The 25467-nt window shown below is 41.8% G+C and overlaps 2 protein-coding genes and 2 non-coding genes across 9 annotated transcripts in view; 3 read left to right on the top strand and 1 right to left on the bottom strand.

Annotated features, from left to right (window-relative positions):
* Positions 1 to 6795, bottom strand: part of Cog4 (component of oligomeric golgi complex 4) — a 35635-nt gene extending 28840 nt beyond the window's left edge. For 2 of the 4 annotated variants that reach the window (XR_387727.3, XR_003947213.1), the window contains exons 1-4: positions 6186 to 6387; positions 3445 to 3527; positions 1945 to 2059; positions 935 to 1109 (exon numbers count right to left, since the gene is read on the bottom strand). Coding sequence is in view for 2 of the 4 variants with exons in the window: in NM_133973.2 (NP_598734.1) it covers positions 935 to 1109; positions 1945 to 2059; positions 3445 to 3527; positions 6186 to 6344 (532 nt within the window). In the remaining 2 variants the exon portion in view is untranslated. Of the gene's footprint in view, positions 1 to 934; positions 1110 to 1944; positions 2060 to 3444; positions 3528 to 6185; positions 6388 to 6582 lie in introns of those variants that run through there. The other 2 variants (NM_001310607.1, NM_133973.2) reach the window with 2 other exon arrangements.
* Positions 6589 to 25467, top strand: part of Sf3b3 (splicing factor 3b, subunit 3) — a 36316-nt gene continuing 17437 nt past the window's right edge. The window contains exons 1-12 of one of the 3 annotated variants that reach the window (XM_030243208.1): positions 6589 to 6720; positions 8796 to 8932; positions 10381 to 10707; positions 11452 to 11624; positions 12144 to 12285; positions 13411 to 13523; positions 15046 to 15183; positions 16000 to 16103; positions 17681 to 17846; positions 19520 to 19615; positions 21839 to 21911; positions 23848 to 23876. Coding sequence is in view for 2 of the 3 variants with exons in the window: in XM_006530518.4 (XP_006530581.1) it covers positions 8863 to 8932; positions 10381 to 10707; positions 11452 to 11624; positions 12144 to 12285; positions 13411 to 13523; positions 15046 to 15183; positions 16000 to 16103; positions 17681 to 17846; positions 19520 to 19615; positions 21839 to 21911 (1402 nt within the window). In the remaining variant the exon portion in view is untranslated. The remainder of the gene's footprint in view (positions 6721 to 8795; positions 8933 to 10380; positions 10708 to 11451; positions 11625 to 12143; positions 12286 to 13410; positions 13524 to 15045; positions 15184 to 15999; positions 16104 to 17680; positions 17847 to 19519; positions 19616 to 21838; positions 21912 to 23847; positions 23877 to 25467) is intronic. The other 2 variants (XM_006530518.4, NM_133953.2) reach the window with 2 other exon arrangements.
* On the top strand, positions 10937 to 11012 carry LOC115485679. Its single transcript, XR_003947723.1, has one exon. It is a non-coding gene; the product is annotated as a small nucleolar RNA SNORD111 (small nucleolar RNA).
* Snord111 (small nucleolar RNA, C/D box 111) lies at positions 14797 to 14860 on the top strand. Its single transcript, NR_028559.1, has one exon. It is a non-coding gene; the product is annotated as a small nucleolar RNA, C/D box 111 (small nucleolar RNA).

Here is a 25467-nt window from a genome sequence, read left to right as displayed (position 1 = left end):
AAATCTCTGTGTGAGAGTATTAAACAGACTTCCTAGAGAAGGTGGACAGGATGATGGTGGCCGAGTAGGAAGAACACACATTCCAGGAAAAACAAGTGTAATAGACAAAGGGAGAGAAGCTCTCTGCCTCTCCAGCACAGAATTATAAGCATCTGCCACAATGCCTGTCATTTTTACATAGGTTCTGGGGATCAAACTTAGGTCTTCAGTAAGGCAAGCGCTTTACCAACTATGCTATTTTTTTCCCGCCCAAGAATTTAATTGTATAAGCAAGCAATGGGTTAAGTGTAAGTAGCCTATGAGGCAGAGATTCAGAAGATAAAGGATTAGTTTCCTTTTCCACTGTCTTAGCGTTTCTTTGCTACCATAAACACCATGATCAAAACCGACTTGGGTTGTGAGGGGTGGTTCTCTGGCTTATAGGTAATGGTCCATCATTCAGTAAGCCAAGATAGGATCTCAGGACAGGAATGTGGAGGCAAGCAACAGAAGCCACGGAGAAATGCTGCTTACAGGCTTGGTCCCTTCTGGATCATCAGCCTAAATGTGGTACCACACATAGTGAGGTGGGCCCTTTCACTTTAATCATGAACTAAGCAAATACCCCACAGACTCACCTATAGACAATCTAACGTAGGCATTCTCTTCATTGAGGTTCTTCCCAGGGAAATCTAGTTTATGTTAAGCTGGCAAAAATAGCAACGAGGATATCCTTTCTATATTTTCTTTTGTTTTTGTTTGCTTTTGGTGTTTTTAGAGATATGGTTCTCACTTATAGTCCAGGCTGGCTTTGAACTTAGTGGATACCCCTGCCTCAGCCTCTCAACACAGACTTGTGCCACCATACCTGGCAACACTTTTCTTAATTGAGTTTGCTCAGTTCAAATCACAGATGCTTTTGACCAAACGAGGACCAACAGTCTGCGATACTGACCTTCTTTGCCTTGTCGGCTGAGCTCAATGACTGACTTGTCCAGGCACAAGTAACGATGAATGTGGGCTGCAGCCTGCTCATAATCCTCATTCCTCAAAGCAGTCTGAACTCCATCCATGCAGAACTTCAGGTCCAAGATGTCATCGGCTCTCTGAATGGCCTGATAGAGGCGGTTCTACAAGATTGTGTTTAAAGACAATGATCTATTCCTTAAAAATGCTCCTCAGAACATACAGAGATTTAAGAGTGGAACATAGTTAAATGTCAGTTCTTTTCAGCTGTAACTGGCAAATTAGTCATAACCACTTACAAAGTGTTAAGGATGCTAATTCAGACACTAGTAGATACCGTGATTTAATTAATAGGGTTACTTCATTTTAATAGAAGCACAAGGGGCTGGAGAGATGGCTCAGCAGTTAAGAGCATCGGCTGCTCTTCCAGAGGTCCTGAGTTCAATTCCCAGCAACCACATGGTGGCTCACAACCATCTGTAATGGGATGGGATGTCCTCTTCTGGTGTATATGAAGACATGACAGTGTACTCACATACTTAAATAAAATCTTTAAAAAAAAAAATCAAAGCACGAATGGGAATAATCCGTATTTATTTTGTTAACCTCATAACTGAATCAAGAAGTACGTGATACTTGGAAAGATAACACTGCTGTGCTGGGCTCTAACCTAGGGTGTTGATGCGTGCTAGGCAGTGCTCTATCAAGCGCCACCTCCATTCCCTCTACTACACTACTTAACTTTCACACATAACACCAGCTTTGCACTCCTACCGCTCGTGGTATATAATCTTCTCTATATGTTGCTCGATTTGCTTTTAGTATTAATTGAGGATTTTGATTTTGATATGCACAGACGCTACTGGCCTGGAGTCTCGGTGTGGCGTCTTATCTGGTTCTGGTTCTGGTTCTGAACTGCATTTCACTGCTGGTTCTTATCTAGGTGTAACTTCTTCCCTCCCTCTGTGAGCTAAAACGTCAAAAGCTCAGCGGGCTTACCTTGGCCAGGTCAAGCTGACGGACTTTGCTCGACACGTTTTCAGCTAGGCTGCAGGTAAAGGTGATCATTCCAGCCAGTTGCTTTGCGTCTCCCTCAATCAACTGCAGGCTGGGACTAGAGACAGAGTTTGTCAAGGCACAGACAGAAGGCACGAACAAGAGGGGATATGAGGTGTTTGTGGTTTTTTTCCCCAGGTGTCTTCTACTCTCACTTCTTTTTCCTATTTGGCAATTCTCTCCTGTGTGTATATATGCCGTGTATGGGGGGAGGGAGTAGGAGGATTGAGCTAAGCAAATGCTCTAGCACTGAACCACACTCCCAGCTTTCTCTTTGCTTGCTTTGAAATGAGGTCTGATGTGGGCCAAGATGGCTTCAAACTCGCTGTGTAAGCAGAAAATAACCTTGGACTCTTGATCTCTTATCTGTGCTTTCCAAATATTAAGTATTAAAGGTGTGTATGGAACCACAGACAGGGTCTCTCGTTCCCCTCTACCCTTCTGAATCAGGTTTCAAGCTGGCCTCAAACTGAGATCCTATTTCAGCTTCCTGAATGCTTAAGATTATAGGCATCCACCACAATGCTCAGCAAATATAAGATTGGTAAGAGCAGTAGTTCTTAAACTTGAACTGCAAATCAGAAACACCTGGAAGATGTACTAAAATACATATTTCTGGGCCTCAACAACAAAGCCTGTAATTCAGGAAGATTAGGGTGAGGGTTCCAGAATTTGCATTCCTTTTCTTTTATATATATTTTTTTGGTTGTTTTGTTTTTGTTTATTTTAGATAGGGCTTCTCTGAAACTCACTCTTCGTAGTCTACGTTGACTTAGACTCAGAGATCCACCTGCCTCTGCTTCCCCAATGCTAGGATTAAAGGTGTACGCCACCACTGCCCAGCCACAATTCATATTTCTATTAAGGTTCCAAGTGGGTCAAGGAGATTATTTTTGATTTGTTTTTTGAGAAGGCTAGAAATAGCCAAGTTTAGCTTCTTAGTTCACTATGTAGCTACAGTTAGCCTTGAGCCCCACATCCACCTGCCCCTACTTCCTAAGTTGTGTAGCACCGTGCCTGGTTGGAGTCTAAAGCCAAAGTTTTTTTTTCCTTTTTTAGACAGGGTCTCATGTGTTCCAGGCTGGCCTTGAACTCCTGATAATTCTATCTCTCCCTCCAAGGGTTGATTAAAGATCTGAGCCACCATTCACAGTTCCAAGGACCTGTTGATAACTCTCAAAGTGTATATCCTTAGGTGCTTACTGTGAGCTACTGTTCCTTTCCATTTTAAATGCCTATCAGGTAATAAAACACTGTTAGAAAAAAGAATCCTTTTTTTTCCTTTCTTGTGACAGTACCTTGCTCTATAACCAAGGCTGGCCTCGAACTTGCAGCAAGCTTCCCACCTTAGCTTCCCAAGAGACTGGACTATGGGGCTAGGAAAACTAACTTTATCCTGTGGTCCTACTGGAATGTACAACTTTTGCTGTGGTACATACTCACCCCATCCTGTGGAGAGTGACCATCTTACTTTCAATGGTGTTCTGCTGTTCCAAAAGAGCATCCAGTTCTTTCTCCACCGCTTTCTGAAACAGACAAACACCATCAGAAGGGATATAAGTAATTTCCTTTTTAAGTGACTAGGGGATTAAACTCAAGATCTTGTACATGCTAGGCAAGTGTTTAAATATTACACTCCATCTCTACCCCTAGGTAGAAAGAACTTTAAGAGTTATCTAAATTAAGCCAGGTGAAATAACATAAATCTTACATGCCAGCATTAGGAGGAGGCATCTGGACCTCTGTGTTTGAAGCCAGTCTTGCATACATATTTAGGACAACAAGTACTACATAGAGACCCTATCTCAAGACAACAAACAAACTTATAACAAATACATTTATATAACTCAACACAGCTAAAAGGTGAATTTCAATTCAAAAATTTTTCCCTCCCACTACAGTCCCTTTGGACTTCAATGCTGCTTTGGTTTTGTTGGACTAAATAATTGGCTGTGTACTTTTTCTCATGCTTGTTTTGATGCAAGGTCCCCTGTAACTCAGGATGGTTTCTCACTTGTTCTGAAACATGGGATGACCTTGAATTCTTCTTTCCTTTCTCTTCAAGTGCTAGGATTATGCATGTGCATAACGCCCCCCCCCCCCCCCCGTTTGTTTTTCAGTATATCTTATTCTATCTAGCAGATGACTAACACAATGGAAACAAATAAATATTCAACACTTGTGCAGTGTTCTAAACAATGACGCTATAAAATGTAGTGGCTCATCCAGATGTGTGATGTTCCCTTGTTATTCCACATTCAGGAGGCGGGCAGGAGGAACAGAAGTAAATGCCAGTTTTGACCATGTAGGCAATTTGAGATCCTGTCTCAGAATCAAAACAAGGACTGGAGGAGGACTCCTCCCTCCAAGTCTGATGACTAGAATTTGATCGTCTGCATTCACACAGCAATTTTGAAGTTGTCCCCCAACTTCTACACTTGTGCTATGACACACTTGCTTCCTCATACACATACACTTTTAAAAGGAACAAAATAAAATATAGTAGCTAAAGAAATGAAATTGCCAAAGAGACCATAAATTTCTTTTTTTTTAATCCCTTCTTTCTGCATACTTAGTGTTCAGAGGGGGTGATTATATTTCTACGCCAGTGAAGCTATTTATTTATTGTGCTACCTCAATTTATGCACCTTTGAGACAGGAGTTTTGTGTAGTTCATGAATTTTAGATCCTATTGCTTCAGCCTCTTGCATGCTGGGATTACAGGTATACAGCATATTTAGCTCAATTTCTGGTTTTTTTTTCCTATGAAGTAAGGAGAGCAATATGTACCTCATCGGATTTCAATATGTACCTTATAGGATTTCTGTGCAAATAAAACAGGATAATAAAGGCACATAACACAGTGTGCAGAAAACAGTTCCACAGTCTTAGCTAAATAGTTTAATAAAGGCAGTCTTAAGACGGATGCAGAGGAAAATTTGCAGTCATTAAAAACAAACACAAAGCCAACGCTACTACATTTTATAAGACCGCAAAAATTTCCCCAATGTATTAATTGCTTCAAAGAATATAGACTTAGGAATGTTAAGTCAAGAGCACTCAACTTTAAACCACTACTTGTGTGGGAACTGCTGGAGCAGATGCAAGGCAGTACTTGAAAACATTCAAAGGTAGTAACAACTCTCTTTTCCTCTATTCAGAGCGCTTTGAGAGCTGCATGACATTAATCCCAGCACTTGAGTGACAGCGGCAGGCAGATTACTGAGTTCACTGCAAGCCTGGTCTACATAGTGAGTTGCAGGCCAGGTAGGGCTAGATAGTTAGAGCCTATCTAAAAAGAAAAAAAAAAAAAGTTCCCTGGGAAAAACAGCTGCCAAGGTTTTTAGGTGAGAGGTTACATCTTCTGACTTGCAAGGAATCCATCCACGAACTGACAGCACCAGACTGCCATGGAAAAGAAACAAACGTATATAAAGAGATATAGCATGCTATTAATAGAAAGGAAGCCGAATCCTTTCCACACCTGTTACTTGATTGACCACACATCCGAGGTACAAGAGATGAAATCACTTGTCCGAGACCAGACAGCTGCGCCTTAGTCTTAAAACTTCAAAGTCCTAACAGGGAGATTTCAAACTTCTAGGGAGTTGTGAGCTCGCCTATAATGCCAGTAGCTTGAGAGGTTGCTCTAGGAAGGTAGCCAATTTGAAGACAATATGGGCAACACCGAGGCCGTCTCAAAATAAGAAAACATCCAAATGCCTACACTTAACTGAAATGCTAAAAATACACACATAATCATTTCTTCCAAGAGAAAAAGTCTTAGACCTTCAAGCTAAATAGAAAGGAACTTCTCCTTTAAATGAGTCGAGAAGAAACTTTCGTAACTTTTCACTTCCCAAGCCAAAGCAATTCTTATTCTGAAGTCAAGCCAATTCGGTATACACATATGTATGTGTGCATGTAATACATACATGTACGCGCACACACACACACCACTTCCAGTTTTACTCGTCAGGGAAATCAATACGGAGGCAGACCAAGGAAGTAGTCCAGGTAACAGGTCAAATAAGCTTGAGTAGAACTGACAGGTGTACCCAAATGCCCAACTACATTAAAGCCTCTTGGGAAGCTGCTTTCTCGTTTTCCCTGGTAAAGCGATCGACACCCGTGATGCCCTCTGCCACCGGATCCTCCAGGAAAAAGGAGGTTCAGCTCCCCACCTCCTCGCCACAGAGTCGTTCGTACACAGCTTCCAGCTCCTGCAGCTCTGTCAGAGAGCGAATGAGCTCGGTGGAGATTTCGGAGCAGTGTCCTCCTCCCACCCCCTCCGGTGGCGGAGGAGCTCCTGACAATTTCAGCGGAGACTCCACCTCCGCCATCTTGGCTCCCGGTGGGCGCTTCCGGGCTTGCGAGGTCCCCTCTGCGTTGGCGCGGTGACCTTTGGGGCTGCCCACAGATATGCCCGATCAAAACCATTGGAAGTCTATTTTTAAAACTAACCTTCTATTTTACAGAAAACTTACCGTAACGTATAAATTTTAGATAACTCATTAGTCTTCAGGTGCAAGATGAAAACATCCCAAATTTACATCTATTTATCAGGCGGGGGCTAGATACCTTTTTCCCGTCGCGCGGCACCCGAAGGCCCGTCTTGAAGGCTAATGGCGGACGCCGGCGGATCGGCAGTGGCGGTGGCTTAGGCCTTGAAGCGATTCAGCATCCGTCGGGTACCGAAGCCATCCTTCTTGCAGCAGGGTAAAGAAGTGGCCTCCCAGCTTCTCTGTCGCGGAGGAAGTGGAGAGCGCTCATAGGAGAGAGCTGCCCGGCACCTCGGCCGGAGCCGCAGGGGCAGTTTTAGGCCCGAGAGGTTCGGTAGGCGTGAGGTTAGGGAAATGCTTGCCGTGGGCAAATGGCCTCGTGGACTCTTCGCCCACTTGTGTCTTCAGAGTGGGAACGAGTCCTTTAAGGCTTGCGAGTTTAACGTGGTGGCACACTCGTGTATTTCCACCACGCGGGGGAGGTTGAGGAAGTGGGAGTCCCACCGAGGCTGCATAGGAAGACTCGAGATTGAAAGACTATTCAATCAGCAAGGGGTAAAAATTCTGTTTGTTCAAAATGTGCAACTATCAGAAACCGCCCGGGAGCCGGGGATCTGGTTTGAACTTGTGCATTTGGTAGTTAGGCAAAATGTTGTTTCTCCTCTGAACCTCTGTTTACTGTAAAAGAAAGAAAAAAAAAACCCGAAGGCTAATAGTACCCATTTGAAGACTGTGCAAGATAAAAAGGAGGTGATGGTGGAACCGGAGATTATAGGCAGAGGCGGGGGAGGAAGCTTTCCACGGTTTGGCTGTTACGGTTACCTGATACCGGATATTCCTCCAGGAAGCACCTCTTCAGTAAGCCAGGAGATCCGTTTGTTTTGGTGTTGAGTGAGTAGGTGCTCATTTTAATCCTCCAAACCTAATGGTAGAGAGCACTTGCCCAAGGCCATAGGTTTCCTTCTCGTAGCCTCAAACACGAAATTCTGCATACAGAGCCTTACGAGGCAAGGTACCATCTTCCCCCCTGTTAAAGCAAATGTCCAAAGTCATAACATCACGTTCGCTGCTTATGGTGCAGCCGGAACTCATCCGTGACAGCCTTGTAAATTGTGAGGTCCTCTACCCTCAAGCTGCCAGTGCCAGTTCAACCTTTAGGGATAAGCCTTAGAGATATTAGTTTATTAGGTATTTTAGGACTAAATCTTAGAGGTATAACTTCATTTGCTTATATGTAGCGTTAACAGTTTCGCTAACTGAATTATAGTGTAGGCATTGAGTAAGATTCTCGGTATCTGTAGCAGAAAGCTGTCTTGTTGGTTTCTCAAAAAAATTCATCCTTTGGTTAAAGACAGCACATAAAATATGCAATAAATATATGTTCTTGAACATGCACATATATAAGCATATGGAAAGATGTAAGTTTGGTAAGATTTATAACCCAGAGAGAGAATGGGGTCTCTGGGAAATGAATCTGAGGTTTTTAGAGCCTTGAATAATGTGGATGTGTAGACCCTTGAACTACAGCTAACTGTAGGTTCTCATTTGTCTGGCAAAAAAAAAAAAAAAAAAATCACAAAAGGCACGTTTGTTAATTGAGCAAGTTGTAGGTTCTGGCATTTAACCACTTGCTCTATGTTGTCCAACTGATAGGATTTTTGAGCTTAGGGTTCCCTTGACCATAAGAAGTTTGGTTTTGTTTGAGACCGGGCCTCTCTTTGTATCATAGGCTGGAACTGAGTGTGTGACTCAGGCTGGCACTGAACAGAGTGATTCTCTTTCCTCTGCCTCTCGAGTGCTAGGATTACAGAAGAGAGCCATGATTCCTGTCTTTTTTTTTTTTTTTTTTTTTTTTTTTTTTTAATACCTAAAATGGGTGTTGCTAGGTGTAGTGGCACACACCTTTAATCCCAGTGCCTGGAGGCAGAGGCAGGAGGATCTCTGAGTTCCAGGATAGCTATTTCTGAATTGTCCATTCTGGAATTCACTGCAGCTTATACTTATCTTACACTTGCAGATATCCTCCTGCCTCGGCCTATTGAGTGTTCATGCCAATGTGCAGGCTTTCATAGAATTCATGTGAAATGAAAAGCAAAAGATGTAGTATCCTAGAACGGTGCCCACCATATAAGTGGTGGTGTATTTTTCCCCTCTTGAGACTGCAGCCCGGGCCTCTGCGAGCTTAGGAGGCACGTCGAGAAAGCACTCTTAGCTCTGCCTGTTCTGATTTCAACAAGAAGTTCCCAGACAGGGCTTCTTTTAAAAACAACAATTCTGTTTTTGTGTCCGTAGTCTGCTTTGCCTTGAAACCGTTGCTGTAACCAAGAGTTGACTGAGGGTCACAGCTTTGCTTGTCACCATGTTTCTGTACAACCTGACCTTACAGCGGGCCACTGGCATCAGCTTTGCCATCCATGGCAACTTCTCTGGTAAGTGCTACAGGTAGTGTTTTTGTGGATGGAAGTGAGTTACTATATATTTTGCTTGTCTTTTGTCAAAATGTTTCCCATTTACAAGAAAACAAATGTTGGTGTGTGTGGGGTTTGTGTTAAATTCTCGTGTATTATCTGTCACTCAGTTTCAGGGGCGTATCTTCCCAAATTGTGTGAGACGTGAGCTTTGTAAGTCACGGTAGTCACACTTTAGTCTAAAATGGCCTCTCCTGGTAGTCCTCTTCCAGCTTCCCAGAGCTGGTTCTTAATTTGACATCAAATTTGATATAAAGAATATGGGTGTCATAGTTGATGCCTGTAACCTAACACTCTGGAGGTGAGGTACTACTACTGTGAGCACGAGTTCTGGCCAGTCGGAGCTTGAGGCTAGCCTGAGATGCATTGTTTTGTTTTGCTTTGTGTTTCAAGACAGATTTTTTTTCTGTGTATCCCTGACTGTACTGGTAATGACTGTATAGATCAGGGCGGCCTCAAACTCACAGAAATCCTCTCACTTCTGCTTGAAGTGCTGGAATTAAAGGTGTATACCACCACTGCCCAGCTAAGATAACATAGTCTTAAAAAAATAGGACTCACAGATCCAAGAACAGCACTTGTTGCTGAAGCCTGACAGACAGGTTTTGATTTTTAGGGCCCAGTGTAGGAGAAAACTGACTTCTGAGAGTTGTCCTCTGGCTCACACATGCACCATAGAACTCACAGTCACAGTGCACACATACACAGCATTGTTACAGAGTTAAAAACCACAGGCTGGAGAGATCCTCCTTTGAGTCTTGCTGTATAAGTATAGGGACTTGAGTTTGGATCCCTAGAACATACATAAAGCTAAATTTGGTAGCTTTATTGTAATCCAATACTCCAATGTAGGAGTATACTGTAATCCAATGTAGGGTAGCTTTCAGGCCAGCTTGCCTGGTGTATGCAGTGGCTTACAGGAGACCCTGTGTTATACAAGGTGGAAGGTGAGGGCTAACTCCTGGGATTGTCCTCTGACCTGCCCACGTGTGCTTGTGGCACATGCTCACCTGCACTTACACAATGCACACATACATCATACACACAAACACAGAGCCATATGTGGAGGTGAAAGTTAGCATCAGCATTGTGGGTGGAGCTTACCAAGCAAGCGTCAGGATCCGGATCCGTGCACAACCACACGATTATCAGGAACACATGCTTCCCAGTTGGGTATATTGCTGGCCAGTCTTAGGACAATAAAGGTTTTGTTTTTTTTTAACTTATGTAACCCTTTATAAAAAGCGTGTTTGATAATTTTATTAATCAGTTCTTTCAATTAGAATAAATTATTTCAAAACATAGATTTCCCCAGCCTATTTTATTCTGTTTGCCTTTGCTGTTGTTTCTATGCATCCTAGTTATTTTGGGGGCTCATTCTGTTTATGATCTTTATTTTGGTAATTTAGGAACCAAGCAACAGGAAATTGTTGTTTCCCGTGGGAAGATTTTGGAGTTACTACGCCCAGACCCTAACACTGGCAAAGTACATACCCTCCTCACTGTTGAAGTATTTGGTGTTATCCGGTCACTTATGGCGTTTAGGCTAACAGGTGGCACCAAAGACTACATTGTAGTTGGCAGTGACTCAGGCCGGATTGTTATCTTGGAATACCAGCCATCAAAGAATATGTTTGAGAAAATTCACCAAGAAACTTTTGGCAAAAGCGGATGTCGCCGTATTGTTCCTGGCCAGTTCTTAGCTGTGGATCCCAAAGGAAGAGCTGTTATGATTAGTGAGTGTCTTCCTTTACTTTCTTTGCTCTGAGTGCTCAGTGTGGTGTGACATGCTGTGATCTTGGCGATGTGCTAGTTATCACTTACTCGCCAGCATTTGGCATTACATTTATATTTACTAAGTTGAAACGAAGTCATATGGTAAACTATTTATTTGAAAGAATTTATTTTATCTGCAGCGAAGGCTACAGTGAAGTGATCTCAGTTGTGTAGTTTGGTTGCTTTCTTCAGCCTGAAGTGATGATTCACAATCATGTCTCTTCTCTGAAGAATTCATGGAGATTCTGTGTATCTGATCAGGCCTCTAGAGGGCAAGCCACCTTTGACCAGGGACAGAACCACTGGGACCAATTCAAAGAGGAGTTAACAGACTGGGTATTTTCTCATCTCTTAAAGTCCAGGGCACCTTAAAAATTTCTTAAAAGTTAGAGGGGTATTAAGATATTTGTTAGGGGGGATTATAATGATTTTTGTTGTCTGCTAACAGTAGAGGGCAGTGTATTTGTACAGTTAGTGGTGACTGTTAATGATTTTTTTTCTTTTGGTTTTGTTACCATTTATTTGTGAAATTAAAAATGAACGATAAGTAAAAACTGCCATACAATTTTTTTTGTTTTGTTCTCTTTTTTTCTTTCTTAGTTTATCTCATCTTCAATAGATGATTAATGATCTTATTTAAAAGAATAAATATTTAGGTTTCTGTCTTTTCATGAAATCTGCTACTTTATCTCCTTTAACAACAGGTGCAATTGAGAAGCAGAAATTGGTATATATCTTGAACAGAGACGCTGCAGCCCGACTTACCATTTCCTCTCCCCTGGAGGCCCACAAAGCGAACACTCTGGTGTATCACGTGGTTGGCGTAGACGTGGGATTTGAGAATCCTATGTTTGCTTGTCTGGAAATGGATTATGAGGTACCAAGGTGTCTCCCTCCCTCCTCCTCCTCCTTGGCTGTTTTCGTCATGTCCGATTTTTTCCTAAAACAAGTTTAATTGTGTCTGTAGATCTTAAAGTCATTCTTGCTAATGGATCTTTTTCAAGATATGAATGCTTTACTGAGAGTCTTTGCTGCACTTGACTGTGAAGTATCATCTGACTTGAATGACTGGACTGGGTCTGACCTGAGATATTTATTGAGAGGAGCTGCATGAGAAAAGCAGAGTTGTGTGTGGGGTTGGGGTGCTGGTTTGTTTAAGGGGAGCAGTAAAGGCTGAGCACACCGCTCCTGGCTTGGACGGAAGGCAGTGTTCTCTAGCAGTGCCCTGCCTGGGTCCAGAGCAGAGATTTGATCCTCGTGGTTCTTTCTACCTTTGTAGCTTAAACTTTGTCAAACTATTTGCAATCTGTGAACCTTTGCTTCACTGTATGTAAAGTCCTGATATCCTTTCCAAGTCTAAAACTTGATGATTCGTTTCTGTGGCACTGTCTTACAGGAGGCAGACAATGATCCAACAGGGGAAGCAGCAGCCAATACCCAGCAGACACTTACTTTCTATGAACTGGACCTTGGCTTAAATCATGTGGTTCGGAAATACAGTGAACCCTTGGAGGAACATGGCAACTTCCTTATTACAGGTGCTTTTCTGCAGTCCTCCTTTGTGCCGGAGGTGGGGGGGGCCCCGGCGGGCAACTTACTTTATTTGAGTGGTTTGCTTGTGTGCATGTCAATAGAGACCAAAAAAAGACATTGGATTTCCTATGAACTGGAATTACAAACTATCCTAAGCTACCATGTGGGTGCTTACCACATAGGATTTGGATCATAGTATCACTTTAATAAACTAAGTTTATTATATGTTTTTGTTCCGTGCTTTTGGACAAGTTCTCATTTGTAGTCCTAATGGTGGTCTAAGCCATTCTTGCCTTAGTCTCTAGTGCTGGAATTACAGATGTTAGCTACCATACCAGATTTCTGTTTTTCTTGAGACTAAAGATGGTAAAGTGATTTTTTTTAAAGGCCAAGAGCTACACTCTTTAATTCCAGCTTGGGATCTCTGAGTTGGAGGCCAACCTGTCTCAGAATGAGTTACAGGTCTTGAGAGGCAGAAGCAGTTGGATCTTACTGTGTTTGAGAATAGCTATGGGTATTCATGAGACTCCTGTCTCAAAAGAAAAGGAAAAAAAAGAAAAAACCAAAACACATTTCATTAGAGACTAGTAAAATAATAAAAGCTCCTTATTTAGAAGACTAAAACTACGAGAGGACATGGCCTTACATGAATATCAGATTTGAGGAAGGGACCTCGAGATGCAGCTCAGCAGTTATGAGCACTGGCAGCAAGCCCCAGGGATTGTCACCTACCCCACCTACTGAGTTAAAACTAAGCCTGGTTTTACTTGTTGATATTTTCTCATATTCCTTGGGCTGGCTTCAGGATTTACTATGTAGCTAAAGTGGCCTTGAACTCTTGATCCTCCGTCCTCCCAAGTGCTAAGATTACAGAAGCAAACTACCATGGTTGGCTTTATTTTTTAAATTTTTTTAGACATAGGATCTCATATAGCTCAGACTAGCCTCAAACTCACTCCATAACTGATGAGCACTTGACTTGTGATCCTCTCACCCCTGCTTTCCAAATACTTTTATTAGTGGTGACCATTAGAAGAAACATTTGGTTTTTAGCATCATCAAGTGGGAAGAGGAACAGTTGAAAATAAGAGCAGCTCAAGGTAGTTTAAGCTTTTTTTCCTCTCTCACAGTTCCTGGAGGGTCAGATGGTCCAAGTGGAGTGCTAATCTGCTCTGAGAATTATATCACCTACAAGAACTTTGGTGACCAGCCAGACATCCGATGTCCAATTCCCAGGAGACGGGTAAAGTCTCTGTCATAGAGCCACTACTGTTCATGAAATGAATTAGGCTTTTGTTTTTAATGATTACACCATAATATTTTCCACTTTTTTACATTTATTAGTGTGTGTGTATGTATGTGTGTGTGTGTGTATGCCATGGTTCATGTATGGGGTTCAGAGGAGAAGCTCAGGAGGCGGCTTTGCTTTGTCCTGCCATCACGAGGAGCTCCAACTGAACTCCGCTTGTTCGCCTTGGCAAGCATATTACCTGCTGAACCACCTCACCAGCTTAGTCTAAAATTTATTTATTTACTATGTCTAAGTACACTGTAGCTGTCATCAGACACACCAGAAGAGGGCATCAGATCTCATTATAGATGGTTGTGAGCCACCATATGGTTGCTGGGATTTGAACTCTGGGCCTCTGGAAGAGCAGTCAGTGCTTTTAACCTCTGAGCTATCTCTTCAGCCCCCTAAAACTAGATAATCTTTTTTTTTAAAGATTTATTTATTTTATGTATATGAGTGCACTGTTGCTGACTTCAGACACCAGAGGAGGGCAGGGCATTAGACCCCATTACAGATGGTCGTGAGCCACCCACCATGTGGTTGCTGGGAATTGAACTCAGGACCTCTGGAAGAGCAGTCAGTGCTCTTACCTGCTGAGCCATCTCTCCAGCCCCCTAAACTAGATAATCTTTTGAAGGGGAAATTATTAATATTTTTGGAGTACAGGGCTTTGTGTGTACTAGGTGATGACTACATATTAAGCAAGTTATCACTTTATTAAGGTGGTACCTCCCATTCATGTCATTGTGGGGTATCGACTGATTTTTTTTTTAAGTGTAAATATTCTTTCTTTTGCAGTCTCTTCATTCTGTGGATCCATTACTGATCTCATTACTGAGCCAGTCCTTGACATTGTTGCTCCCTCAACTTACGTATTTTTATTAGTGTCTCTGGGTCAAACCTTATAAGTTAAACTGTAAAATTTAATCTTGGTTAAAAACATTGAAATCAGCCTGTTGATGAGACATTTACTAAACGTCTAATTGCCAGGAATTTGTATTAGGCTTGGAGCAGCGAAAAGGTATTAAAACTCATAATGAATTTACTTGCAGAAGTATTTTTATAAAACATTGAAAACATTAAAAACTCCAAGCACCAGACTTATTTCTAGGGGAGCGGGAACCTGCCATTGCAGAGGCTGGTGCTGGTGGATGGTTTCCATGGCGGTGTGGATGAGTGTGCTTTTTTGTTTTAAAATTTTTAAGAACAGCCTGAAATGATGACCATTTAATTCATGTCTCTTCTCTGACATTCTCCTCTGGAGATGATTTTTGCCTTATTGATCTGATCAGGCTGCAGAGTGGAATATTAGCTGTTTGTTGTTACTGGGGGCAAGTGTTAGTTGTTAGCAGCTATTGTGGGCAGTGTTTGTGTGTTAGTCCCTGAGTGCCCTGTGTAGCTCCTTTTGGGAAAGGATGGATTCCAGCACAGCGAGTTGCTCATGTCTAAGCCGTTCCTGTGTCTGGTTTCCCAGAATGACCTGGATGACCCTGAACGAGGAATGATTTTTGTTTGCTCTGCCACCCATAAGACCAAGTCCATGTTCTTCTTTCTGGCCCAAACGGAGCAGGGAGATATCTTTAAGATCACTTTAGAGACAGATGAAGATATGGTAAGTCGACCTTGGATAGAGGAGTGTCTATTTGCTGTAATCTATTCTTATTTTTAATTTGAACATATTTAAAACCTTTGTCTAAAGTACTCGCTGTTTATGCATGCAAGATTTTCAAGGCTGCTTGACTTTTTGTTAATGTTTTTGGTTTTTTGAGACAGGGTTTCTTTGTGTAGCCTTGACAATCATAGCTCTGTAGACCAGGCTTTCCTAGAACTCAGATGTGCTTGTCCCTGCCGCTGAGTGCTGAGATAGAGGCGTATCTCACTACCTGGCTCTCAAAGCTGCATCCTAACATCTGCGCATCCTAACTCCCCCTGAGCTAAGATAGGGAGCAGGTGTGACTGATTCTCAGCAGGTGAAAAGGAGGACTTTTGCCTTATCTTACTTTTCAGAAGAAGAAATGGAGGGAGAGAGAATCTGGGGCAGAGGAAGTTTCGGGAGCTGGGAGAAGTGAAGGAAGGGAAACTGACTGGGGTGTATGGTCTGAGACCAGAATCTACTTTGAATAAAAGAGGAAAATAAGTTAGAAACTTAGATACTTTAGAAAGTGGTTATCTTTGGGTTTGACTTTGAATTTGAGTTTTCTCATTCTGGCTAACAAGTTTCTGGCCTTGTAAAGCCACTTGAGATGTTTACTATCTGCCATGTAGGCTCAGTCTGAAGTAGCCGACATTGATGCAGAAAGAGCAGTAGAGCGTGTTCAGCCCTCAGCCTGGCTGCACTGTCATTTGTTCACTTGTCCCCGCGCGGTGTGCCATGGCGGGCTTCTGTGGCTGAGTTGCACTTGCATAGATAGCCGTCTTTCTGTTCCAGGTAACCGAGATCCGCCTCAAGTATTTTGATACTGTGCCTGTTGCTGCTGCTATGTGTGTGCTTAAAACAGGCTTCCTTTTTGTGGCGTCAGAATTTGGAAATCAGTGAGTAATCCTTTTATTATCCTAGCTTACCACTGTAACCCCCAGGTAACCACAGATAGTAAAAAGTTAGCAGAAGGGAGGTGTGGTTTCGGAGTTGTGTCTTTCCACAGAACAATTGAGGTTTTTCAAAATAAGTATTGCTCTCATTTTCTCTTTATATTCATTCTTTCCTATCCCTTTTCTTCTACTGCATTACCTTTTTTATGGGGTTTTAGAGTTACTTACAATTGTGTTTTATATGTATGTGCACTGAATGCATGTACATGCCCCAAATACGTGTAGAAAGTCAGGGGAGGCATCTAGAACTGGGGTTGCAGTGGATGTGAACTGTCAAGATAGGGATACTGGGAACCAAACTCAGGTCCTCTGCAAGAGCAGCAAGTGCCTTTAAAATACCATCCCCACGCCAAGTCGTTCCTCCAGCCCAGTTTTTGTGTTAATTTTCATTGTTAACTTCCTCTACTGTAGTGGCTTCAGTTACTACCCTGAATGTCTGTAAGTATGGTGGCACGGGCTGAGGCAGGAGGACCTCAAGTTTGAAGTCAGCTTGGACTACATAGTGAGATGATTTTCTAAAGAACAATGAAAGCCAGAGATTTCTCTCTACATGTGGTGCTCTCTAGTACAGACCTGCAGTTGACGTTTCTTAGTGCCCACACACTGCCTGCCTCTGTCACCAGTGTGCCTTGCTTAATATTTTTGGTTAATGGACCTCTTGTGAAATCTCGATTTATTTTTCTTCTACTGCTTTTAGTCGAGTGTAAGCATTGTAGTTTTACTTCCTATAGTGGTTCCAGTCTAAACTTAATTGGCTTTGCTTTCCTGCAAAATCCAGTCTTTATAGAGTAATCTCAACAAGATAGGACATTATCTTATTGATAATATAGATAAGATAATATAGATACTATGTTAGTGACATTATTTCCTCTATCTCAGTATTAACAATCTGTGATGGATTTTCATTGCCATGTGGAAGAAGTCTGAACTATAATGACCAATTTAAGACCAGTATCCACAACTCCAAACTACGTAAAAATGACAGGGTCTTGCCAGTTATCTACTAACATATCTGCAAATCACTTTACTGATCTGAGCTCCATTTTCTCATAATTAAAACGTACATGTTTCTAGAATTTTGTGCTATTTATGGATTGTATACAGGGGAAGTGTGGTGGGTGTCAGGCATCAATGTCAGGTCTTCCTCAATGTCTCCTCACCTTATTTTCTGAAATAGACTCTTACAGGAACCTGAAATGTACTGATTCTGTGTTGGCTGGCTAGCCAGTAAGCTCCAGGGATCTGGGATTGTCTTCCCATCTCTGGGATTAGTATGAGTACGGCTGCATCCTGGTTTATACGTGGGTATTGGGGCTCTGAGTGTAGGTCCCCATGCTGGTGTGTCAAGCACTCTTCCAACTGAGCTATCCCCAGCCCATACTCTGCTCTACCTGCCATTTGTTCTCCCTTTGAAGTTTATATAGCTAACTGCTGTCACATTGTTTCCAAGCATACTGAAATCTGTGTTCAAATTGTTTCTGTATAACCTGTGCCAAAGAAAACCTCTTGCTTTTTCCCAGTTACTTGTATCAAATTGCCCATCTCGGAGATGATGATGAAGAACCTGAGTTTTCGTCTGCCATGCCTCTAGAAGAAGGAGACACATTCTTCTTTCAGCCGAGACCACTCAAAAATCTCGTGCTGGTGGATGAACTGGACAGCCTCTCTCCTATTCTGTTTTGCCAGGTGTGGCTTTATTCAACCACCTCTGTACTATGCCAGCCTACTGTTACTAAATCTGAAATGTAATGATTTAAAGTTTTCCTCAAACTGAGATGCAGTCTGAAAACAACTTACCTGTGAAATCATCACTGTGGAAACCTGGTAGTTACAGAAGTTCAGGGACTAAAACCTGTCAGTTTATGAGGAGTGTTTATTTTGAAGCAAGTCAGTCTTACTCTGTATAGCTCAAATCTAGTCTTGAACTCACTCTCCTCCTGCCTGAGCTTTCTGACTGCTGGGATTAGAGGTGTAAGCTGCCACGTGTGGCTGAGTGGTGAGGTTTGAGTTCAAGACTCCTGATGCATTACCTAAGAGTTGTTGGCTCACTGCATCATATGCATGTATGTGGATATGTAACTAATCATATTCTATTAACAATGGGGCTGATAGGTTTTTGAAAGTACTGGTTAGGTAGAGTAAATGACTCTTGGAAAATCTGAAACTTAGTAATTGTTTTCATGGGTAGCAACGTTATAATTATTCAGTATAGCTTGGCACTTATAAATACAAGGAAACACTAATCTTGGGTGCAGGTTATAACAACATTTCATTTCACACAATGTCAAAGTTTCTTTCAGACTTTGGAATACCTGACATAGGTGTTTGGGGTTGGTGGTTGGTTGGTTGGTTGGTTTTTCAGTTTTTCATCATGATTTCTGTGTGCAGCCTTTGCTCTCTTGGAACTATGTGGACCAGGATAGTCTCTAACTCAGGTCTTTCTGCCTATTCCTGCTGGTACAGCTTCTGGAGTGCTGGGAATAAAAGTGTTTGCTACCACCACCCAGCAAGGTGGTGGGGTTTTGTTTGTTTGTTCTTTTTGTTAAGATTTATTACTATACATAAGTACATTGTAGCTGACTTCAGACGCACCAGAAGGGGTCGTCAGATCTCATTACTGGTGGTTGTGAGCCACCATGTATGTGGTTGCTGGGATTTGAACTCAGGACCTACAGAAGAGCAGTCAGTGCTCTAACCCTCTGAGCCATCTCACCAGCCCCCTGTTTGTTTGTTTTTTAAGATTTATTTATTTATTTTTAAGGGAACCAAATTTTTATTTTATTTTTTTGAAAATCAAGACAGTAATAACCCACAAAGGAAACTTTGATAAGAACAGCCAAACTCTTCAAGTGTGGTATTTATTTTTATGTATATGAGTGCAATTGTAGCTGTCTTCAGACACAACAAAAAGAGGCCATTGGGTCCCTTTATAGATGGTTTTGAGCCACTATGTGGTTGCTGGGAATTGAACTCAGAACCTCTGGAAGAATATTGGTTACTCTTTTTTGTTTGTTTCATTTTGTTTTCGAGACAGGGTTTCTCTGTATAGCCCTGGCTGTCCTGGAACTCACTTTGTAGACCAGGCTGGCCTCAAACTCAGAAATCCGCCTGCCTCTGCCTCCCAAGTGCTGGGATTAAAGGCATGCGCCACCACTTACTGGTTCTCAGAGGTTACTCTTAATCTCTGAGCCATCTCTATAGCCCATTTTTTGATTCTTTTAAATGTGGAATGCTGGGGTCTTTTCTCTTTTTCCAGTCAGTAACCTTTATGTAACTTTAAATCAGAGAACAGTTCATCCTCTTGTAATTGTGCTTAAAAATGTAGTATGATAGACATTTTTCTCTTGTTGTCTGTGCAGATAGCTGATTTGGCCAATGAAGACACCCCACAGCTGTATGTAGCCTGTGGTAGGGGACCCCGGTCCTCCCTGAGAGTCTTAAGGCATGGACTTGAGGTAAGATGGGAATTTTTTGGTTCTCTTATGGTGTCAAAGGAAGCCGGGCACAGAAGACTATACAGTCTGACTTTGAGGAGATCAAAGATAAATTACTGCTTTCTATGAATACAAATGTACTTTATCTTGTCCCTGACGTTTATGGAGTTGAGATTACCTGCTCCTTAGCTTACTAGTATGGTAGTTCAGATTCATTCCCTGCGACATCTTGGCAGAAGTAAATAATACTTTCTGTGACCAGTTTTTTGGTTTTAGCTTTTGTATTTTAGTATTTGTTGTCTGGTTGAGATAGCTTAAGTTATAGCATGCTCTAGTCATAAAAGTGGACACAGTGCATGTAACTTGAGCCACATTAGGCAGAGATAGGAGGATTTTTAAGTTCAAGCCTAGTTTGTTCAACATAGGTGTTATTTTGAAAATGCAGGTGGAGTTTATAGAAAATGTTACTGTTTTGGAAATCTGAAAATATTTTCACTGCCAAAATATCCATCATTTCACTAAATTTCGAGTGTCCTTGATCAAATTTAAAACCAGCATGTGTGCCTGTTTGCTTTTCCTCTTTTTCTTCTCTCCGTCTTCCTCTTTCTCTCTGCTTCCTCTCCTTCCTTATTTGTTTTTCAAGTCAGGGATTCTGGTTTCTTTGTGTAGCCCTGGCTGTCCTGGAACTTACTTTGTAGACCAGGCTGGCCTCGAACTCAGAGATCCGCCTGCCTCTGCCTCCCAAGTGCTGGGATAAAAGCTGTGCGCCACCACTATGTAGCTTTTTCGTTGTTTTTAGAGAAACAGTCTTCCTCAAACCTGGGCTGGCAGCAGACAGAAAGAGCAGTTCTGCTGTCTCAGCATGCGAGCAGGGAGCCAGAGGTTTGGCTTACTTACTGCTCATTCGCTCCTAGTGAAGATTTGATGCACATCAACAAGAGGAAGAGTGCTTGGTGTAGTGTAAGATAAAGCACTCCATAGTTGCTCTTTTTGTTTTTAGATTTATTTAGGTGTGTATGTATGTATACAAGTACACTGTCAGTTTCTTCAGACAGACCAGACGAGGGCATCAGATCCCATTACAGATGGTTGTGAGCCACCATGACATGGTTGCTGGGAATTGAACTCAGGATCTCTGGAGGAATAGCCAGTGCTCTTAACCACTAAGCCATTTCTCCAGTCCCGAGGTTGCTTTTTAATGCCTTGCCTTCTGTCTTTACAACTTTATAAGCAGAGCTCTTGTATTTTGAAAATAATTCAAAATTGATGATTATTGCTTTGTTCCTTCTTATATGTCTTGTCTTACTTATACTGTTGTCTTGAATAAAAACAAAGTTTTCTGTTTGGCATACTTGATAGTTAAGTTTTACTGATGAATTTTTTGTGTTCTACAGTATATTTGGAAACCCCAAATGATAATGACTTGAGTTTATTCACTCTTTCTATAATATGTAGTTAAGTAGTACTGTGCATTAAGCTGTCTACTCTGTCTCTGGGCCATTTAACAGTACTTAACAAATCTATCTTAGAGCAGTTTTATATTAACAGAAAAAGTTTAAAGATAATAAATACGGAGGTTGTGTCTAATGTACTACTGACTGTCCTTAAGGAATATCAGAGTAGGGCTGGAGAGATGACTCAGCAGTTAAGAGTACCGGCTGCTCTTCCAAAAGTCCCAAGTTTAATTCCCAGCAATCACATGGTGGCTCCCAACCATCTTCAGTGGGATCTGTTGTTGCCCTCTTCTGGTGTGTCTGAAGACAGCTATGGTGGATTCACTCATATACATAAAATAATGAATATCAACGTGTAGTTAAACAACAAAAAGCACTTGTAAGGTGGTTGTCAGCCCAGGGGTAGAGCAGTATGCTCCCTAACATGTGTAAAAAGATGTGCTTTTGTCTTACGGAATTTAGAGAAAGCAATGGTGTTCTACTGTAGCTCTGTCATTTCCAATGGTGTTTTTTGTTTGTTTGTTTGTTTGTTTTTTAATTTTTAAGGATATAGGCATTCGAAAAATGTATAGGTTTGGCTATAAAACCTGTATCCTTCTGTGTGTTCCAGGACTTTTTCCTGAAGTCTCTCATGGGGACTTCAGTCTGAATTTTAGGTTCTTTTTCAATAAGTGGTCCAGTTCCTTTTCTATATTGTAGAGTATGAGGCCTTTGCCTTTGGGGTATTACTACCTCACTTAGCCTGGAAGTCATGCTCACTGGATCTGTGGCTTGCCTCCTCTTCTGTTAGGTGTCGGAAATGGCTGTTTCTGAGCTCCCTGGTAACCCCAATGCTGTCTGGACAGTCCGTCGGCACATTGAAGGTAAGTGTCCCTTTTCTTATAGTCAAGATGGGGCCTGGGAGCCATTGCCAAGAAACTTAGAAACTGCATTCCTACTATGTCTGTATTGTTTCATCTAGTGCCATATGCCAGGAACTTCTGGCACAACACCACATTTTTTGAGGTTTCTCCTGATCAGGGTACCCTGGTTTACTGCTGCTTTTTCTGAAAGTGGATAGAGAGGGTATAAATTGACTGTTAGTTGCATAAACATTTCAGAATTCTTGAGCTGCCTGTGTGATCTATAAATCTCTGCTTTCATCTGTGTATGTTCTAAGCGAAAGTTGTTGTTTCCTCATTGCACTTGAACTATGTTTTCATTGTGCTAAAAAATCACAATGAAAGTCAAGATTATAAACCCTGTCAGTCAGTCAGTTCTGCTTACTCATCAGAAAAGCCTAGATTGAGTGGAGTCAGTTTAAGAGTGTGAAGAAAAGAAGTTGTGAAGGAGGTGGAGGCTGAGTCCTCTCACCTTAAACCAGAAAGGCTTGGAGCGTGTGTGATGCTCCAGTGCAGTGGCAAGGACGTCTTTCCACATGAGTGTCAGTCCTGGGACGGTAGCTCTTGTCGTGTTTCTCGTGGTTCATTTTGGAGCAGAAGGTTTGTTCTACGACCTTATTTTCATCTTTTCTCTCAGGAATGTAGAACTAGAAAATGAGGTCTGGCCAGCGAATAAAGCTTTGGCTAGAAAACAGCCATAATTCTGCCTGAAGGTTTGATGTTCTAGTTGAATGGATGAGCTGAAGGGAGCTGGGAAATGTGTAGGTGGGGAAATCACTAGAATATTTTTCTGTGGATTTTGTTCTCATTAGTTGGAATCAAATGAGTTTCGAGGGGAACTTCAGCAGGAAATTAGTGGGCTCCTTTTAGCTGAAAAGGTGATTGGATGTTTGGTTTTAAGAGATTTATACATTGAATATAATTTCTACATAAGAAGCTAGCTAATGTTGATCTTAGTTTTGATGGGCTTTGATAATAAAGTTCTAGCAACTGTTACCTCGATTAGTTAAACTAGAAAGATGCTTGAGAGCTCTACTGTTTTTAAAGGTGGGTCTCACTTTGTACTAGGGCTGGCCTCGAACTTGGTGTCTCCACGATGGTCCTGTATTCACATCATTCCTGAGTGCAGTGGTGACACACATATCACCCTGCCCAGCTTCTAATTTTTAGATAGTTTTTGAAAATTTTAGAGCAGATTTAGGTTTGCCAGAAGTTACTCATTTTTATGAAGAAAGCAGAATATCTCAAGTAGTGACTCTAAAGCCAATACATTTAAATAACAGAGGCAGGAGATTGTCTTCTGCATCCTAATTGGAAGCTCATTTGACTCACTCTGTGGTGGGAGCTTAAAGCATTGGTTTCTTGTGTGCTGTCATCCTGCTGTCCATTTAGAGCAGTTAGCACAGAATTTCTGCCTAAGAGCACTGGGGTAACTCAGTGGCAGAGCACTTGGCTACTGGGCCAGATCCTACAGAGCCATCCAACAATAAGAATATAAAAAGGATAGGTATCCAACCCCTATGTTCATTGATGTGGTGAAAGGCATACAAATGCTGCTAGAAGGGAGGGACTATAGGAGAGGAAACAGACTTATTTAAAAGTGAAGGAAGGTATAGCATTCAGTGATAGGCAGGCTGTTTCTAGTGTGGTGGAACTAGTAGTTGAAACTGTTCTCTGTTACATATCAAAACCTAGGTAGCAAATGTTTCTTGATCAGTTTTACTTTTTACTGCACTTTGGTCAATTATACACAAAAACATGTTAGGTTTTCTGGTCATTTTCTTTCCAGATAACCTACGATCCTATTGAGTGAGCATTCCTCTATCCACACGTGCCTCCGTCTTCAGGCAAATACTAACCTTGGCTGGTACTTGGTGATGCATACTACCAATACCAAGCCTTTTTTTCTCTTCCACAGGTGGCTGGTGAAGGTGCTGATTATCACAGGTGTGTACCTACTGCTAGGGTCTACTGTGGGATCTATAGGGAGAGGGATGGCCTTCACAGAGTACTGAGGCTGCCCTAACGGGGTCTCTCAGGGAACTTTGCAGGTGGATGTCAGTGTGCATCTTAGTGACACTCATCATCTGGTCTAAAGCAGGAATTAGCCCCTCTGGACAGTAGGAATAGTTTGGCTTTTATGAACCTGAAAGAACATGTAACAAGCAAACCACAGCTTCATTCTCCTTTGGAATTATCCATTCCAGATGTCTCGACTGACAGATTAGGTCCTGGAGAAAACATTTTGAGTCTATAATACATTAAACTAAGGTGAGATAAGAGCCAGGTACTCTGAATACCACGTGTGAATGATACACAGGAAGCTTGGTCATCTCCACTGGGGCCATGTTACTGTTTGGAGACGGCTAATAATAATTTAGTAAGGTAAGAAAGGTACAGCATTGTCTCTCATGGTTGCTGTACAGTGCTCAGAAATGGAAAAGGAAATATACTGAACTTGGCCCTACAGAGGCGTTCTCTTTCCCTGAGAGAGCCCTCACTGAGACAGGACGAAAAAGACATTGTGAATATTTATAATTCCTAGTAATAACAGTGTCTGAAGCTTGATTTTTGGTATTGAATGTCAACTTTTAAGGTCTGTAATCTCCCTAAGACTATTAATGTGTCTCAGGACTTCATTGCTGGGAATGGCAATGGTAGAAGTTCCAGTGTGGTTGGTATTCAGGGAAGCTGTGGTTAAAGGGATTTTTAAAGCAGTAGTCATTGCTCTCTTCCTTGTGGAATTATTTAGACAAAGTGCCTGCTGTTAATTGAGCATTTCCTTTATATCTGAGTAGTCGGGTCTTGTGGCTAAAGGGAAGGTGTAAACAGTAAAAGCAGCAAGGAAAGAACCGCGTGATTTCTCCCAAAGACACTGCTTTCCTCTCAAGTGAGGGGAGACACTGAAAATTGTAGCTGGTTAAAGTCCTTAATTAGTTTGCTGTAATTTAGTATCACACAGCTTTGAAGGTACAGTAAATGGGAACACGGGAGATGATGTAGTGTTCTCATAAAAATAAACAGTTTCTTACTACATGTCAGAAATTTCCAAGTCAAAAGTTCAGAGCTGGAGTAAAGTTTTAAGTTTGATGTCATGTTGAGATCAGTTTAGGTCTTCGTAAGCTATTGGAAATCCATTTAGGAACAACCATATCCTAATTTCCTTTTTAAAAGTATTTACTTGTTATAGTGTATGTGTGGGCATGTGTGACACCATGTGCATGTGGAGTTCACAGGTCAGCTCTGTGGAGTTGGTTCTCTCTGTCCATCCTTATGTGGCTTTTGTGAGTGGAACTTGGAACACCAGGCCTGAACAGCGCCTTCATGCTCTGAGACATGTCATGATAGCAAGCAGGGCTCGACATGTAAAATCATTGTAAATGATTTTCCAAAGCATTTGCTGACAGTACAATCAAAAACCAAGTGTCTGGTCTAGCACTGCTCTCTAACATTGTATATATGCTTTATGGGTTACCTGTCTGTCCATTTATCATTTGAACTGCGTGGTGGGTTGGGAAAGATCTTTGATTCTTACTTT

Source organism: Mus musculus, chromosome 8 (assembly GCF_000001635.26).
Source record: "Mus musculus strain C57BL/6J chromosome 8, GRCm38.p6 C57BL/6J".
Lineage (NCBI taxonomy): Eukaryota > Metazoa > Chordata > Mammalia > Rodentia > Muridae > Mus > Mus musculus.
This window is presented reverse-complemented; position numbering and strand designations above follow the sequence as displayed.